Source organism: Akebia trifoliata, chromosome 4, assembly GCF_017979445.1.
Source record: "Akebia trifoliata isolate Shusen 1 chromosome 4, ASM1797944v1, whole genome shotgun sequence".
Lineage (NCBI taxonomy): Eukaryota > Viridiplantae > Streptophyta > Magnoliopsida > Ranunculales > Lardizabalaceae > Akebia > Akebia trifoliata.
Window position 1 is genome coordinate 4950963 of NC_141378.1, and position 18314 is coordinate 4969276.

At 35.1% G+C, this 18314-nt stretch overlaps 1 protein-coding gene and 1 pseudogene across 2 annotated transcripts; one reads left to right on the forward strand and one right to left on the reverse strand.

The window, feature by feature from the left end:
* Nucleotides 1-1435: 1435 nt before the first annotated feature.
* Nucleotides 1436-8846, forward strand: SIP1A (small and basic intrinsic protein 1A). Its single transcript, XM_086438683.1, has 3 exons — nucleotides 1436-1838; nucleotides 4616-4888; nucleotides 8487-8846. Exons 1-3 carry the CDS (start codon nucleotides 1545-1547, stop codon nucleotides 8640-8642), a joined length of 723 nt encoding a protein of 240 aa, XP_086294809.1. The 5' UTR covers nucleotides 1436-1544; the 3' UTR covers nucleotides 8643-8846.
* Nucleotides 8847-9603: 757 nt separating this feature from the next.
* LOC147403193 (serine/threonine-protein kinase rio2-like) lies at nucleotides 9604-18314 on the reverse strand (annotated as a pseudogene). The gene is made up of 14 exons (XR_015177443.1): nucleotides 18199-18314; nucleotides 18039-18085; nucleotides 17885-17955; nucleotides 17688-17801; nucleotides 17405-17580; nucleotides 17224-17312; nucleotides 16879-16996; nucleotides 15050-15123; nucleotides 14839-14886; nucleotides 13111-13279; nucleotides 12246-12371; nucleotides 11993-12070; nucleotides 11465-11569; nucleotides 9604-10080 (listed from the first exon to the last, which is right to left on the reverse strand). The product of XR_015177443.1 is annotated as a serine/threonine-protein kinase rio2-like (transcript).

Genomic DNA, 18314 nt, shown 5'->3' on the forward strand with positions numbered 1-18314 from the left:
GTCTCATAATACTCACAAGTGAACTAGTGGTGTACCTTATAAGTAGTAGTCAACATAGTTAGTTATATTTGTGTCACACGTGCACATGCATCGTATGAAAGGGTGATTGGGCTTTTTGAAACACGCTTTGCACTTCGCACATACTCATCGTCATGAGGAACCTTAAAGTTTTCAAGATATGAAATCATCCAACGATTGTGGTTGATCAGTCACGTGTGATGGGTTGGGTGCAATCTGCATCGCAAACTCACGTTAGTATCCGATTTGATACAATTTATCAAAATAATACCTGATCAAGAATGATCTGGTGCGTTAGATCAAGTTAGTGCCTGATTAGAATCGATCATGTGTGTTGATTCATGATTGATATCTGATCAAGGACAATCAGATCCGTTAGATCAAATGACAACTGATCGGACATGATCAAAGTTACTAGATCATACAGATTCAACGAAAATGTGTTAATTAAAAGACATGAGACGCATACCTTCGATATGATGCAAGTTGGATCTTTAGATATAAGATTAAACATGATTCAACGACTATTAAATCAAGAGACATTAAATCATGACTCTTGATTGACATATATAAAAATGATCATAAAAAGTCAACTAAAAAATCAGATTTTTTCATTAAAATTTTTTGTGTTCTCTTCTTTCTAAATTTAAGTTATTTGCATCATCAATTTTTTATTATTTCCGAGTGTTCTAGACTAAATCGGACAGTACATAATTCGATTTAGTAACTTAAGTGTATATTTTTTTATATCTTGAAGACACTTGTTCTTTGATCCCTTGTGTACTGTGATTTTAACTAGTAAAAAAAAAATTTTATTTAAAAGAGATTGAATTAGATTCGAGCCTAAAAATTCTTTTATTGTTTCATTGGATTATTTTTAATTTTATATATTTTCCAACATCAATCACGTTAAGAACATGAGTGGCCAACAAACGGATGAGAGTGAACGATGCTTTTCGAGAAAAAGAATGATTTTCTATCGGGAAAGTTTCCTAACGTGGTAAAGACAATGAATAATATATCTTTTTTACTTGAGATGCACAATTATATGTTTCATAAAAGATGTGGAGGTGTGTACGAGAGAAAGAAAATATATAAATCTCTTTGCCTCGTCAGTCGAGTATTGAACGAGTCAAAGAAGTTTTAGTTAGAAAATCAGGACTCTTTCAATCAGATAGAAAAGATGTAACGAAGGAGAGACCTTGGACCTCATGGAAAGTATCGATAAAGTTACTGTTGACGTTCCCGAGAAACGTTTTAAATTCGAGGAAAATCGATGGTTCCCACCAAAACATAGTGTTGTAGAAAGTCAGTGTAGCACAGCTCAATACGCAAATAACACACGATAGAGACGTGTTGTTTTGGTGACCATCTTTCTTCCTATCATCATCTCTCCTTCGTTCCACTATTTGTTTGTTAGGTCATTCAGTGGGTCACACACACCCCTCCCAGAGAGAGAGAGAGAGAGAGAGAGAAGCAGAAGAAGAAGAAGGTCTCGAAGAAGAGAGAGAGCGAGAGAGAGAGACATGGGAGGAGTTGTGAAGGCTGCGATCGGGGATGGTGTGATGACGTTTATGTGGGTTTTCTGCGCTTCGACGCTAGGGGTTTCAACCTCCATCATAGCTTCGGCTATAGGGGTTAATGGACCGATCACTCTCGTAATCACCACTACTCTTGTTGCGTTTTTGGTATTCGTGTTCACTTTTATTGGTGATTTGTTGGGTGGTGCCGGTTTCAATCCTACTGGTACTGCTGCATTTTATGCTGCTGGTATTGGTGCTGATAATCTCATCTCGATGGCCTTGCGTTTCCCTGCTCAGGTACTAGTTAAAATCTACTATCTCTTTCTATTTCTGCATCCAATCTTATAGTTGTGCTTTGTTGGGACAAATTTGTTTCTTTATTACTGTTATTTTTTCTTTTGTTTGATTGATCTTCTATTAGTATCATTTTTTTTCTCATTCTCGCGATTTAGGTTAATTGTTTCCGAATTAAGTAATTATGGTAAGTGGCAGACGATGTCGAATCTCATGATCGTTGGTATTACTATTGTGTGTGTGTGTGTGTGTGTATGTCCCCTTTACACTACATTTCTGGTCCCAAGCCCAGATATGGAGGAGGGATGCGTCCGGTGTAAAAAATCCGCAAACCTCTAACGTGAATCTTAATCATATGTGGCCCTGGAAAGAGTGGATTGGATTGGAGGAATAAGATTCATTTAGCGACTCCCAATCTTAGGGATAAGGCTTTAAGGATGATGACTGTACTTGTGTGTGTAGGTGGTGGCGTGGCGTTGGGGGGAGGATAGTAGGGATCGTATTTTTGAAGCTTCTAGTCAAGACTGGTTTTGAATCATCCAAATTTAAGTTCAATTGGCTGTAGAATCTGCATTGCTAGATATTGACTTTCTATGGGACAATTCATCATTGTCATCAAAGTCTTATAGTAAAATTTGGGGTTGAGTGACTGAATCTTGTTATTTCATTAATTTCTAACTAAAGAAGTGTCTTTTGTTAATTTGGTATGTTCGTAGCCTCTCTCACTACTACAACTCACGTGCTTTTTTTTTTTCCCCCTCTTTGGCTGTGTTTGGTAACTACGTTAGAAAGTGTTTTTGCGACTTTTGTCTCGAGAAAAAAAAAAAAAAGGCATAAAAGTGTGTTTGATTCAGGGGAGCAGATTCTATGGAGCCCGTTTTCTTTGTAGCTCTTGTTCTACAGTCCATAGATCATCACATCTAACAAAAGCAGCGATACGATCATCTGGTACTCATGGTTTACATAAAAAAATTCCTCTATCAAGTGTTTGAAAATGGACTGTGAACAAACTTCTAAATTTAAAAGGTTAGATGTAACCGCCTTGATGATGTGGCACACCTCTCACCGTTTAAAAGAGCTACAGAGAAAACGGGCTATAGAGGATCTGCTCCCTTGATTTAGTTATATAAAGAAGTACTTTTTAAGAGGTTTACTACAGAAATAACTCTTAAAGTAGAAGTAAAATAAATGTTTTTATTTGCTTTTTTTTATTAATAAAAAAATTTAAAAATTTAAGGGAGGTATGTTTGTTTTAAAGCATGCATAAGCTTGAATGTCGCATTTTTCATTTCTTCATGTAATTTCTTTCCAGGTTAAGAGGAGAGAAAACAACATAAAAGCTAGCCTCTCTCTCACTCTAATCGATCGATCTGGTTTTGCCAGTTGAGTCGGTTAGTTTATTTTCAAGTGCATGATTTTGTTTCTCCAATTTGGAACCTTTTTATGGTTTGTTTTCTCAATTAATTCTTTTTTAGTTCCCATAAAAATAGAGATATTCTTGGATGGGTTTGAATTTCAAATCCTTGGATTTCCTTAAATAAATTCTTCAACAGATTCCTCTTTTTTGGTTTTCTATGGTTAGTTTACTTTCAATTGCATCAACATTTAAACTACTTGAAAAACCAACCAAGCCTTATCCCAAAGATTTGGTGTCAGCAAAACGAATCTTGTCTTTCATTCTACGCTATTCAAAGCCAAGTCTTCTGTCATTGAGAGAGAGTTCATATCTACCTGCTCAAGAATGACAACTTCATTTGATTCTTGTTTTTCATTGTCAACCATGCCAAGCAATTTAGAGAACAAATCAAGCTGATCATTATGGGATTCATCCCAACCAACACCTTCTTTCAATCTGATTTCAAGGGTTACTACGTGGTTGATCCATAACACTTTGTGAATTATTTTCATGAATTTTGCAGAAATTTCTTTGAGTGGAAGACATTGGTTCTCAAGGTTCTTCTCTAGTTGGGGAAAAAATGGGTGCTAGATATTGATGTTTTCTTATCATAGAATGTTGATGTGTTTCAACATGGGTTTCTGATCTAAAGAGGCTGAAATTTTCTACAAAATATAATGATATTTATATGAAACACAAGCGAATCTTCCAACACAGTTTGCATTTTAGGGAAAAAAAATTCCACTGAAACAATTGAAGAAAGGGAAGAGGATATAAGCATACTGCAGAAGTTTTGGAAAGAAAATTCAGTTTGATTGGTAGGATTTTCACTAAGTCATACCATGTGAAACCACCTTTTTTATTTATTTGTTCTATTACCCTCTAGAGATAGTGCAGCCTCAAAGAAGGCAAAGAAGATTGTACTCATGAAAGAATTCTCACAATGTAATTCTTGTCCAGCTTCTGTCTTAGTTTGATTGTTTTGATTTTTACTAGTTCATATCATGTGAAGCTATTTTTTTCCTTCTATTTTTGCTCCCTTTTTCTGATTAATTTAAACTTATTAAATAAAAACTGGACTTTAGTTCAATTCAGCAGGCTTGGAATATGTTCCTTCCAATTGTTGTGTCCTGTATTCTAAGTTGGAGTTCATGCGTGTCCTTAGAAAAGCGGTTTTATTATAAGTTGCTTCTATGGGATATCTAGTGGTTCATATTATTAAAATGAAGATAACGAGTAGTCAATCTTGATAGAGTTGCGTTCTTATTAACTTTGCCCAACGTGAGTTTCATCACTTTTTGTTAGTTAAGTACTCTGAATTGACATTATCAAGCATATTTTTATCTTTGCAGTCCTCAAGTACTAACATGTGCCTGGTGAACAGGCAATTGGGGCATTGGGTGGGGCCCTTGCTATCTTGGAAGTGATCCCTCAACAATACAAACACATGATTTCAGGACCTTCGTTGAAAGTCGATTTGCACACTGGGGCAATCGCCGAGGGAGTCTTGACCTTCATAATCAGTTTTGCTGTTCTTCTTATAGTCCTTAGGGGTCCAAACAGCTCAATATTAAAGACTTGGCTTATTTCCATAGCGACCGTTGCATTGGTTGTTGCAGGTTCTGGTTATACAGGACCCTCCATGAATCCTGCCAATGTGAGTTGCCCCTTTTTTCTTTTGATGTTCTCAAATGACAGTGTTTTTTCTGGTGAACCATGTTCTTTGTTCAGTCTGTGATTGTACAGTGTGTATATTCCTGATTTGTTCTTTTGCTTTTATTTTTTTAATGGGTTTCTATCTTAATCTAATCCAAAGTAGTAGTCTGGTACATATGACAAGTAGTTAATAAGAAGTATTGCAAATGACTGGGGAAGCTGAAAGTTGACATTCACATTGTTTTTTTTTTTATACCAAAGATGAAAGTTCACATTGTTTACCAAATTATTCACTAATATATCTGAAAGTGGTTTAGCATATTGCATAATTTCAGTGTTTAATTGCTGAAAATAATTCATTACTTTTTAACAACTATATAACTAGGTATATGTTTTCTTGATTTTTACCAATTGATGTATATGTGTGATTTTATTCATTACTCATATATTGATTTGTTTGGATTTTTTTTTTCTTTTTTTCCGGGAAAGTATCGATAGGCCAAGTTGTACCCAATTCCATCATGGTAAATGAGTTAATACTCGTGTTAGATCTGGAGCCAAGTTCACGTCAGACTTGGGCTAGGTTGGTCCTGATTCTATTGGAATTTTTGACTCATCAATTCGGGTTGCATGATTCAACTTTGAATTGGCTTATCTGTTAAGGCATGCGCTTAATATCTCTCATTGTACTTCTAGGGCTACATACACCAACAAAGTTTCCCCTTCATTTGTAATTTGCGCTGAAATTTTCACTTTATCCTCTCGATATGATTCTTTTATTGTGTGTGTGAGTGTGAACCATCAAGTACTGTCTTACATTCAATTACACTTTTACCAGAAAATGCAATGTAGGATTTTTTTTCATTGAGATGCAAGTGCAATGTAGGCATTGTTTTCTTTTCCCCATGAGATGTAAGTAATTATTTGTATGACACTGGCTTCTTCTGAACAAAATTGAAGGAGTTGTTAGGCACGTGGAAACATAGCTAGGTATATGGACAGGGAATGAGTTTAAATTTGTGTGTGTGCAAGTGTGTGAAATCATTAGGCTTTTAATATGCCAAGCTGATCTGATGGGCTTTTACTACATATATTTATTATAACTGGATTTGGCCTGAAAATTTTCAACCACACAAGGCTGGGCTGGACGGGGACAGAGCTTGGCTACCTGGGAGATTAGCCTTAGGTCCTGCTTTGCTACAACATAAAATGTTTTACATATCTTGAATTAGGTTTCCCTTGATCCTGTGGTGGTAAAGCTTGAGCTAGATTAACTTCCACGTTGTTTGTTTGACATTGATCCTAGCACGGTTTTGCTTTGCATGTTGTTTGTCTGACACAGGTGCTAATCTACTTCGATATAGTAAGTAAATCAAATTTACGTTTCATATAAATTTTAGCCTAAAATAAATGTCACAAAATAATATCTTAAGACAAAAACTTAAATAATAATTAAGATAAATATTTCATCATCATTATTTTTGAAAATTACTACTCAGGCACTGCAATTGATTTTTGAAGTTGTCTAGTAATTTGTCGTTGCCTCCTACTAAGTGAAATTGTTGATAATCAGAAAACTCATTAGAACAAGAATAAAGAACACATAATCATAAAAAATATATAATCAAATCCTAGGAAAAAATAGCAAGGAATCAATTTTTAGATTTCACACTAATCAAATTGAAATGAGTAAATCATCATCCATTAATCAAGGCGTATAAATTTTTTTTTCATTTTTTTATATGTTTTGTTTATCTTATCCTTCAAGCTTAAGATCCTATCTTCCTCAACCTTAAAGTTGCTAGAACAATATCAGATTTTTTTTGAAGGTTGATGAAATTTTGGATGGAAAAATCAAGGATTTCTATAAGACAATCAAGATGAGATTGAATAGGTAAGAACACCCACTTAGTGTTTAAAAACTTGAAAATTCAAGATTTTTAAATAGGAATTTTGGATAAGTAGAAGATCAATGGAATTTTGGCTTGAAAAATCACAGGACATTGAAGAGGGGATTGAATAGGTAAGAAATAGTAGTTGACCCTAGGGTTTAATAGCTTGAAGAGTTAAAATTTTCACCTCCCTCAACCATAAGATTCTGTCTCCTTCAACCTTCAAACCCCAAGAACAATACAAGATTTTTGGAGAAGAATGATGGAGTTTTAGATAGAAAAATTAAGGAATTTCTACAAGACATTGAAGTGGATGGGTTGGGTTGAAGATGAGGTTCAATAAGTTAAATTTAGCAGATTTTCAGAAGATGAGGTTCAAAAAATTGTAAATGACGGATTTTCTGTAAGAATTTTTGGCTTGAGGTTGAAGGCAATGGCATTAGGTTAATTGCTGTTAGTCTTTGAGACAACCTAGGTCAAGGGGCATGTCATCAGTTTGAAAACACAAGGGGTATCTCTAGTATTCACTAAAATGTAGGGGGGCAGTGTCTATATCACTCTTTTCGTTTTTGATGGGAAAAGAAAGTGTATTAGATGTGGGAAAGAGGAATCCTGGGCTTTTGATTGGAGTCCTCTTTCCCGGTTTTATAGTCTCAATACTCTCATTTGGATTCTGTTAAACATTTTTAGTATCAATAGACATGCGCAACAAACACCATTTTATTGGATAGTGTATCTTACACTTTGGTTGGATAGATTATCTTGAGAGACAAACATGGCCTTAGGCAACAGGACAAACCTACATACTCCTTGGAACCATCTTTAGAGCAAGATCATCTCGGCCATAACCCTTTTTTAAAAAAAAAAAATGAAAACCCACTTGCTGGATGTGAAAACTCTTGTTTACTAGTTCGGGACATTATCATGTGATGTTTATGAACTCACCTTTACATCTGCTAAATTAATTAGTCTTTATGTTATTTATTTGTATTCCATTATGTTTGAGAATGTTACTTGCTTATCAAAGATCACATCCTATTTTATCATGCATATTAGTATTATATTATATCGAATATGCTTGTAGTTTCTCTTTGAAGTTGAATTAAATGACCACAACAGCTAGTTTACATGTTTTAATAGTTCTAGAAAATCATGCTTATCGATAAAAAGAATAGTTCATAAAATCATGAAAACTCTGAAAAGATTTACTTTTTATAAGCGTATCCCTTTGATTTTCCCAGTCCATGTGAACAACAGCTCTGATGGGCTGGGCTGGGATTCGGCTTATAAGCTTGTATATGAGCCTCAGGTCAACTGTTCGATCGATGTTAGGTTGGTCTGAGATCAACAGGGTAGGGATGAACAATATGACACCTCTCCGTGGATTAGCTTCTACCCAACATGCATGTTATTCAAAGCTAATCAAACCAACTCAAGAGACCCCATGTTAGTTCATAAAACGAATTTGAAAAAAGAAAAAGAGAAAAAACCCAGAACTCGAGGGAAAGAAGGCACTGATTTGGTTGTCCAGATAGTGACATCACGAATGAAGGAAATTTTTTTTTTTTTTTACTATTATTTGTGAGTTATTTTGAGACAAACCGTTATCAAATATCTTTGCTTTTTCTAATTTGTACTGGAGTGGTGCCTGTTCTGTTTTGTTGTGCATGACTAAATGCAGCTCTGTTGTTGGAAATCACTTTGCAGGCCTTTGGGTGGGCGTATGTTAATAACTGCCATAATACATGGGAGCATTTCTATGTTTACTGGATTTGCCCCTTCATTGGAGCTATTCTGGCTGCATGGATTTTCCGTGTAGTATTCCCTCCTCCACCAATCAAGCAGAAGCAGAAGAAAGCCTGAACATAGAAAATTTAGTTGAACTATTCCATTCTCTCTTTCCATCTTCACTCTTCAGTAGTAAATAAAATTATTTATGTAGTGCAACAGATCCAATTATCACTTTTTAACTGGTATTGATCTAACATGATGGGGATATCTCCACTGTATGCACTTTGGTGATTTGGGCTTTAAATAAATAGTGGGGAAAGACATCCCTTTTTTAGATGTTGCTGTGAAGTGCACAAATCATGTTAGAAGGATGTGTTATTTTTTCTCTGTTGGTCAAAGTTTGTGTTTAATTGGAATCTTAGTTAGGGGTTAAGCACATAACAGTGAGACCACGGCATACTACTTGCATCCTGAAAAAAGAGTTGGATTTCAGTTATTGTTGGTGAATCTGTTAGTTTCTCTCAATCTATACCATATTATTACTTTTTATTGGCGAGTGTTGGTGTTTGTTCGAAGGTCAGATCAAGCATCATCAATTTGATTGATTAAGCGGGCACTCTTTTTTTTTTTTGGAACACACATTGCATTGGGCCTAGAGAGAGGAAACCAACCTAAATCCTCACTAAGAACATGTTTAAAGCTCAGGCTTAGAAGCCTCTTCATCAAGTAATCCATTGATAAGTCAAGATAGCGTTCACATAAATAATCGATATTTTTAAGAACTAATCCAGTTTTCATAACAGAAAATTAAAAAAAATAACTATATAATCAAAATTTGACATCGATTCATCTTTATAGAAAGAGATGATGATGTAACATCTACTAATCCAGTTTTCATAACAGAACATCAAAAAAACTATATAATAAAAATTGGACATTAATTCTCACATTACTGACATGGATGTATGTACGGAACCATAGATGTTTTCATCAAGATAGGTGTAAAGCATCCATGGCTATGTGTGCACCTCCACATCAGCCATGTGAGAATTGATGTCAATTCTAATGTTAATCCAGCACGACTCTTGTCAAATCCATTTAAACTGACTTTATAAAATTTCAAAACCATCACTGAACGAAAATAAATTACAATTCAAAGATAAGAACTTCCTTGACTCTTAAACACCATTCTGTCAAAAGCCCAGCCCTCTCCCCTTTCCCTTTTTTCTGTGTACACAAACCAAGTTACTCATCTATATGACTCCCGACGAATTAACACAACAATTAAACACGTACTTCCATTAAGAAAAAGATAAATCGACTGCATGTGCTATACCCCATTATATTGCATTTGGACAGCATCCTTTTTTACTTGTCATCACCAGCCGCCCAATTGCTTTTGGATTTTAGCATTATGAGAGGCCTTGCCACCCTTGTCCTTGTAGGAATTTCTGGACGAAAGTGCCCTCCCTGGCCTTCCATGAGCTGCTGCTATTGCCCATCGTCTCTGCTTGTTCAAGCGCTTCATCAGTTCACTATCACCTTCACTCAGACTCTGATCATCTTCCTCCTGATATAGGCATGTTTGAACAATATTAATGATAGATATCCGATCAGTATACCACCATTGAACAGAAACAGATGACAAAATTACTTAAGAACATGCAAAGTGCAACTACTCTTATCTTCTTGGTAAGAGATGCGTACCACAGATATACCACACCCCATTCATAGCATCATACTCTCGGTCCCCCAGGAAAAAGAAAATGAGAGAACAATCACAAAAGTTACAAACAAAAAAAAAAAAACATAGAATAAAATAATGTCAATACAAGAGTTGATGAAAATTATCAGTACAACTTACTTATGATTCCTCCAAAACTAATATTGGTCCTTTTTTTCTAAAAGGGTTTTTGGCAAGGCAAGAAGGATTTGTTGTCAGTAAATATAGTAGGTGAAGGCGGGTTTTGAACATAAGTCGTGGTATACAGACTTTAACCAACTTGGCAAACTGGCTCTTTCTATGCCTAATTTCAGGCCTTTAAAAGTCTGTTTCATCTTTTAGTTGATAGCTTACTAGAATCCCTAGACCTATTTCAAGTCCACATAACCCTACAAGATCCTGCACCCTTAAACCCTTGATCGAGCCACTAAAAGCCCAAAATCCTTGTTGAATCTTTATGATTCTTAACCAAATTGAAAACCTGAATTCCTACATCAACATGCCTTGACAGAATGTATGCCAAACTATGGAGTTGAATGGAAAAAATAGGTTTTATATTGCCGACCCAGTAATTTGGATAATCCTAGAAAAAACAATGATTAAGCAGGCCAAACCACAAGCCAACAGCTTTTGAGAGTGCCAATAATTTGGCCATGGGCTGACTCAACATAGAATGGCCACAAGGAAACCAGGGCCCAAAGAAGTGTCTCGTGGAAGGTTCGAACCAAGAAAGACAATCTGAGTGGATGGAAGAAGGTTGTATAAAGCAAGGTCAGATGCCTTCTTATGTTCAGCCAAAATGTACTATATTTTTCGACATCCAGGAAGCAAACACTGCAGTATGTTCTAAAATATAAAGTTGTCAGTAAGTCCTGGATTTGAACCTGAAATCATCTTCCCACTGAAGTTTGTCAGTTCAAACCACATAGCAAGAGAATGAGCATGCGAGAGAGTAAGAAGGGGGAGTAGGGGATTAGAACACCACAATACCATAAAAGCAATGTTTTGGAACATTTCCAATGGGTATCGATAAGAAAAGGTGACATTAGATCATTTCACTTAATCACTGAAAAAAAACATTTTCCCAAATCTATTTATGAATAGAAACTAGTTTTTGCAAAATTTGAGTGGAACATTTCAAAATATTTGGGAATGTAACAATATGTTTTGATTTTTTAAAATTACTGAAACACTGAACAAAACATTATTTACACCTTGGCTTCAATCATACCTTCTCACTTGTTTGTAATGTCTTGGGTCCATTGCTATCAACTGCTTTACAAGAACGTTTATCCACCGTCTCATCCTTGTCACCACAACTGGCAGTTGGTTCTTGCTGAAATATTAGATTAATGAGAACTATCAGTAAAATGATACAACTTATGTATTGTAATCCAAATTCAACAGAGCATAGTTCATGAAGGTGAGTGATAAATGTAGTCCCACTGTGGAGTTGTCATTGCATCTAGATGTATGAACAGTACATGCATAAAGATGTACTTCATATCAATTTCAGCTAGAAATCCCAATAAACATTGAACACGTCCCTAATCAAGGTGTCTATCTAACTTTGTGCAAGATCAATATGGATGCAATCTGTACTTAGAACTCTGGACAAGGTCCATTAACTACTAATGGGAGAAAATCTACTAACCTTCTTAAACATCATATCATGCTCATCAAGTTAAAACTCAAACCACATTTATAAGTTACACTGGTTAGATCACTACATATAAGAAGATTGGGTGAAGTTACAAACCTGATCGAACAAATTCTCATCTTCATTGTGATCATCAGGGAGAGAACCAGTTTCCTTCTCAACTCCTCCTTCAATTAACTGCATACGATTACTACATTAGAGCATTAATGAACATTATAAATGGGAACATGTCAAACACCATGAACCCATAGAAAAATAAACCAACACATATGTAAAGTAGCTCTATATGTTAGATCTCTAAATAATTTTAGTTTATATTAAGTAACGTGTATAAATCGGGTGAAGTACCCACCTGATCCACCAAATGCAATGAATCCAAATTAGTGATGTCAGCTTCACTGTAATCATCACGGAGAGATCCTTTGTCCACAATAACATCATCAGAACCAGTTTCCTCCTCAACTCCTCCTTCAATGAACTGGATATATGATTACAACACTAGAACATTAAAACATGACAAACACCATGAACCCATGGAACAATACACCAACAAACCTCTACAATAGCTCCATAGATTGAGAGATTTATACAAACAATTTAGTTGATGTTAAAGTAATATGTATAAAGGATGTACTTAGAAGAGCTGATATACAGTTAATCATATAAAAGAAATATATATATAATAGTTGATAAGAAAAGAAAAAATGTTAATATCCTTCTGAAAAAGTGTGTTGGCAAGTGTCCATGCTAGTGGCCTTAGACCCATAGAAAAAAAATGCAATTCAACTTCGAGATCATGGGTACAAATCCAGCTTTAATCATTTAAAATAAAATGTAAGCACAATGCAATATCCGACAAATCAAATTTCCAGTGTCCTTGCAACATATGCTATACCATTCTGGCCACATAAACCCTTCATGGAAACAAGTACCTTGTGCACCCTTGAAAAAAAATAAGACATGGATGAAGCCACATTCTTTTATGAGGTTATGTAAATGGTCTGGAGATGCAACAAACCCATAACAAAATGAAGCTAGACAGAAGGTTTGGCATGGTCAAGTTGACCTTATAATAAATCTTCCATACATGCTGATCCATACAATGCATAGAGTAGTGATCCCAAGTTGAAGTGTCAAGCAAGACAAGGTCATTTTACCTACAATTATGGTGAACTACTTCTATTTTAAAGAGTGGCTTAAATGGTATATCCAAGTACCTGCTCTATCTCTTCCTGGTTCTTTCTTGTAAATCCACTGGCAACAAGTTCCTTGTCTAGGAAAACAGCAGATTTAGCTATTGAAGAAAAGCGAGGCCTTCCACTGTCGTACTAGTCTGTCTCTGACCTATCAAATTCATCTCTCTCTTCTTGGAAAGAAAGATTGAACCTGGAAAAGAAGGAAATGATAAATTACATAATACAACGGAGAAAAAATTGCGAACAGCAATCCTGTTTAAGAATCTTTACGGATACACACAGTAGAATTAACAATTCAAGATCCTCCTCATCATAAAAAAAGTCATATCCTAGAAATTTGACATCAACTGAGAAGTAATAATTTGAGTATAATAATTGCAAACCAATAATTCAATGGATAGTTGTTAAAAAAACATACATAATTTTCTTTTCTTCTTTTATAGTCTGCCTTGATCTACTCCTGTTTTCTCTCCCTATAGATCCGAGATCCATACAATTTTGTATAGATCTTGGATTCGGAAAAGTATCTACAATCTTCATAATATGTTCAGATGGGTATCCACTTCAAACCCAGTTATGGTTCTTCTATTTGATTCTTGAAGGACTTACGATGTGGGATTCCTCATGCATGGATTTACAACAACTAAACGTCTTATTTAATCGCAAACATTGGTCAATGCATTGTAGCTCCTGCAATCTTGGATTAGAAAGGAGCTTAAATAATTGGGAAATCAATGTCCTAGCAGCTTTGTTGCAAGGATTCAGTACGAAGCACGTATATTTTCAAATCAATGTGTAAGTGTAGAAAAGGAGTCCTAACGGTAAATTCATGATTCATTCTCTATAGAAATTTGGCATGCTTTGACAATTCTCCTTTTTTTGTGTAGGTATGTTTAGAGTCCCATTACCTCCAAGGTGGATTTCTTTGTCTGAACGCTATTTTGGACAAAATTCTTATATTTGGACCATTTGATTAGGCGTTTGGATCCCTAAGATGGGTCATTTGCAAAGCAATGAAGGATAATGTTGACCATCACCCCCATCATAGTTTCTATGCTAGGTGGGTGTGGGTTGAATTCTTTACTCGGTCTGTAATCTCTAGGACAGTCCCTAAACGCATCATGGACTTCCTCAAGGGGCAAACCTGCAAAAGTCTTCTCCCTAGAAAGCAATACTTTATGTTGAACCCTCAAATTTGTAGTTTTTTGGTCCATTTTGAAGGAGGGATGATCAAGTTTCAAAAACATTCGGAAATGTTGGGATACAATTCTTTAAAATGATTAAGGTCCTAATATACAAATGGTCTCCTATCTTGGGCAATTTCAAGGGTACCAGCTTCGGAGACTTCATGCTCAGATAGGAGAATTATGCGCCATAGTTTTCTTCTGATTCTTTTGGGTCTTAGTGGGCATCTCCATCACTATCCACAAACACATTGCATCTATGGGATTTTTTGCCTTTTCTAATAAAATTATCTACTGATTGAAAATTTCTAAAACACTTTACATTGTAACATATGTGGGAATACTTATAAAGGTGGGGTTCCATAAAGTTTCAACTTTCAATAACAAGAAATTCAAGGAAATTTATGTGTATGTATGCATTTGAAATACAAAAGTTATATTTAAGAAAAAAGAGTACAAAGAGCCTAATAGCAACATCATGGACCAGCAGAACACAAAATATAATTCTGTCTTGTTTTCATTAAACGATTAAGACCTCTAAGAATTTCAGCTTTTAACCACTGACCTCTTGCTGAAGAACTTAAAAATGCATTCAACATCACGATCGAAGTACCTGCAACATAGGTAGCTTTTCAAAAGATGGAATATAATACCAACTCATAGAAGATAAATTCAAGTTGACTAAATAAATAATTTGAAATAAAAAATTAAATGATCGGGAAAGAACTTCTAAGAGTGCGTCAGATGATAGAAGAGGTAGTTCTAGTTCTACATACATCTGTGCATTACGATGAGAAACAGATACCATTTGAGGGAAATCAATCATCGTAACCTTCTCATTGTCATCAATCTACAATAGACAAAAGAGGAATCCATCAGTTCAAGGATAGGAAATTATTAGCTAATGCAAAGATAACAAATTATCTTTAGAACAGGAAGGCTTCATAATTATTGAAGCAATTGTACTAAACCAATATCTCGACTTGGGGTTATAGTTGAACTGCTGAAATCACTGATTAGTATGAATACAATCATAACAAAAGAAATGACCTTAACCTGTTTAAGAAACCATTGGGACCTTGGCCAATTATATACTCAGGCAAAATGAAGCTAACATTTATGGGTCTTTGGACACATAAGAGATGGAACAAAGCTTTGGATGGAAGAAAAGTTATTTTTCATGCATTATTTTTTGCATCAGATCAAAACCTTCCTCATGGGAAAAAACGAATAAGAAGTTGAATGTGTTAATGGCCTAATTTTTATTTTTTTATGAATAACCAAATAATATTTGGATCAAGGAAATTATGAATACCTAAAAGAGATGCCAAAGTGATCTAACAGGAACCTGAATCTTCGTGCTTTCCTTCGGGATGGTAACCCAGTGTAAACCATTAAAAGATTGACCTACCACAACCAAATGCTCAAAGGAAAGAAGAATATTTGTAATGAGAAGACCTTGAAACTACACTCGAACTTCTCGTTTTTGAAACCTTAACTTTGCCATAATACCATTTAGAATGTCAATCCAAAACCAATCTAATTCTATTCTCTCAATGAAGAGGTGCAACATCAAATGGCCTTTTTGGACATGATGATCAGATGAGAAAATATTAGAGAGTCGTCAAGAAAGGTGAATTTGGGAAGGATGGGAGACATTTCCAAATGGTTTCAACGGCAAGCATTGTGAAAATATCTGAGTGTTAAAAAAAAAAAATGCATGGACAAATTATTACCTGCTATGTTTCAAGTATATAAGAAACTAATAAACTCTCATTGCCTACATTTGGTTATCATGTTACAACTCCTTAAGGGACTCCATTTTCTTTTCTGGTTTAACAAATTTTTTTTTCTTCTAATCCCAATGCTTATACAAGCAATTTATCGGAGAAATAACGCCCACCCACGATGTAAGTAGTTAAAGATGATGACTTCATTGCACCTCTCATCATGGTATCTATGTCGTATCCAAGATATTTGGGTTGGCAACATGAATTCTACTAGATATTTAACCCTATATGGAGCCATATATCTACAGTCAAAGCAAGCTTATATATCTTTTCTACTATCTCCATCCAAGTCATTCCTCAGCCTTCCTCTCACCTTTTAGAGGCTTCAACTTGCACCAAACTACTCCATTTCACAAGTGCAGTCATCATCGTTCATCTAACATGCCTAAACCATCTCAATCAGCTTTCTTTTATTTTATCTAATATTATATTGAGATTATTCCTAAATTCCATCATTTGCACTAATTTCTAATTTTGCCTTAACTAGTCCTACCAATCATCCATCATAATTCGACATCTTCATTATGCTCCATCTATGGACATGTTATTTCTTGATTGCCTAAAATTCAGCTTCATAAAGCATGGTTAGATGTTCTAAAATATTCCATCAGTCTGATTGGACATTATCTATCACATAATACACAAAAAATGCTCATCCCGGAACTAATTCAGTGGATGAATTTATTCCAACTATTCATAATAATAATGAACAAGTCAAAGTCAAGACCTAGAAAAAAGAATGCTAAGATAACGAGAAACATACTTCAAGAAAAAAATTTGTGAGAACATAAATGTTCATAGTGTCTCACACATACCATAATATTAAATTCATTGAAATCACAATGGATAAGGCCATGTTCTGCCAGACGAATGACAAGACCAATAATGGTTTCAAAAACCACCTCAGGGTTTTGCAATTGCTTCACCTGCACCCTACATGGGGAAAAACAAACTGTTAATTAGCTTACCTTGTATCTTAACGAGACACTTGCAATCTTTTTTTCTGGCAAGGTGACCCACAAAAGTAGATAAACTGAATGAAAAAATTACTATCAATTATACATTAGTATTAAAAAGCAAGATGACCAGCCCATATCATAAGTCCTAAAACTTGATATAAAAGAAGCAAAAGTACAATCTAAATAAGAAGGAATTCTTACAGTGGATAACCTTGGACAAGTGACATAATTACACAATGCCTATTGCAGTCCACAGCATTAGGAACCGAAAATCCATGATCTTCCAAAGCCTAAATAAGTTAACATAGACAAAAGCACTAAGAACAAGACAGTTACCCAATAGAATAAGTAAAAAAGAGAATAATAAACAACAGTAAGCAACCTTCATGAACGCGAATTCTTTTAATGCAGCAAGCCGCGACAAGTACAGCCAATTGTAACTACTACAATGCATCAAATAATCACGTTTAGATTTGACGGCCCTGAAAGAAATTCTACCCAATCTATGCAATTTCATCACCAACACTGTTCCATCTTCAGTAGCGACCTCGAATATATCTTGACAGACGAAAAGGGTTATCATTGTTAATATTAATAATGAATATGAATCAGTGTATGATATAGTAAAAATAAACAATTTGAATTTCTATAAGAAAAAGGCTTACCAGATTCTTTCCCGACGCCTATTTGGCGACCGACAGCTGTAAATACTCCCCGATTGACCAGAGTCTTAATTGCAAGAAAATCGTAACCAAGATAGGTGAGACGAAAGCCGTCGTCTGCATGTAAGATGAAACCACAATCAATTATAAAAGATTGCTCCTTTTGTATAGAAATCAATACTAATTTATTAGATGCTCACATTTGGAAGAATCGTGATGGAGTAACTTATGCCTAAGCAAATTCTTCAACACTTTGTAAGTGCCTCCATGCCTGTATATGGTGATTGATTCATAAATTATATAATTGATGAACAAATAATTTAGGGCTCTAAAAAAGAAGAAAAAAATTATTACTTGAGACCAGCGATGCGGTCGATTAGCTCTGTTGGTACAATTTCATGCTGAAAAATACAATATATCAAATTAGAGAATAGTAGAACAAGGCATCTTTCAATCGTTCAAAAAAAAAAAAATCAACATAAGGGTTTAAAGAGGAAGAGAGAGAGAGACGTACGTTCCTCATTCCCATCTCGACAGAGGTAAGAACCCTAAAATCATCTTTGGATAGGTATCTCAAGACATCTATGTTGAGCTTCATTATGATGCTGCAGAGACGCAATAGTGGTAGCA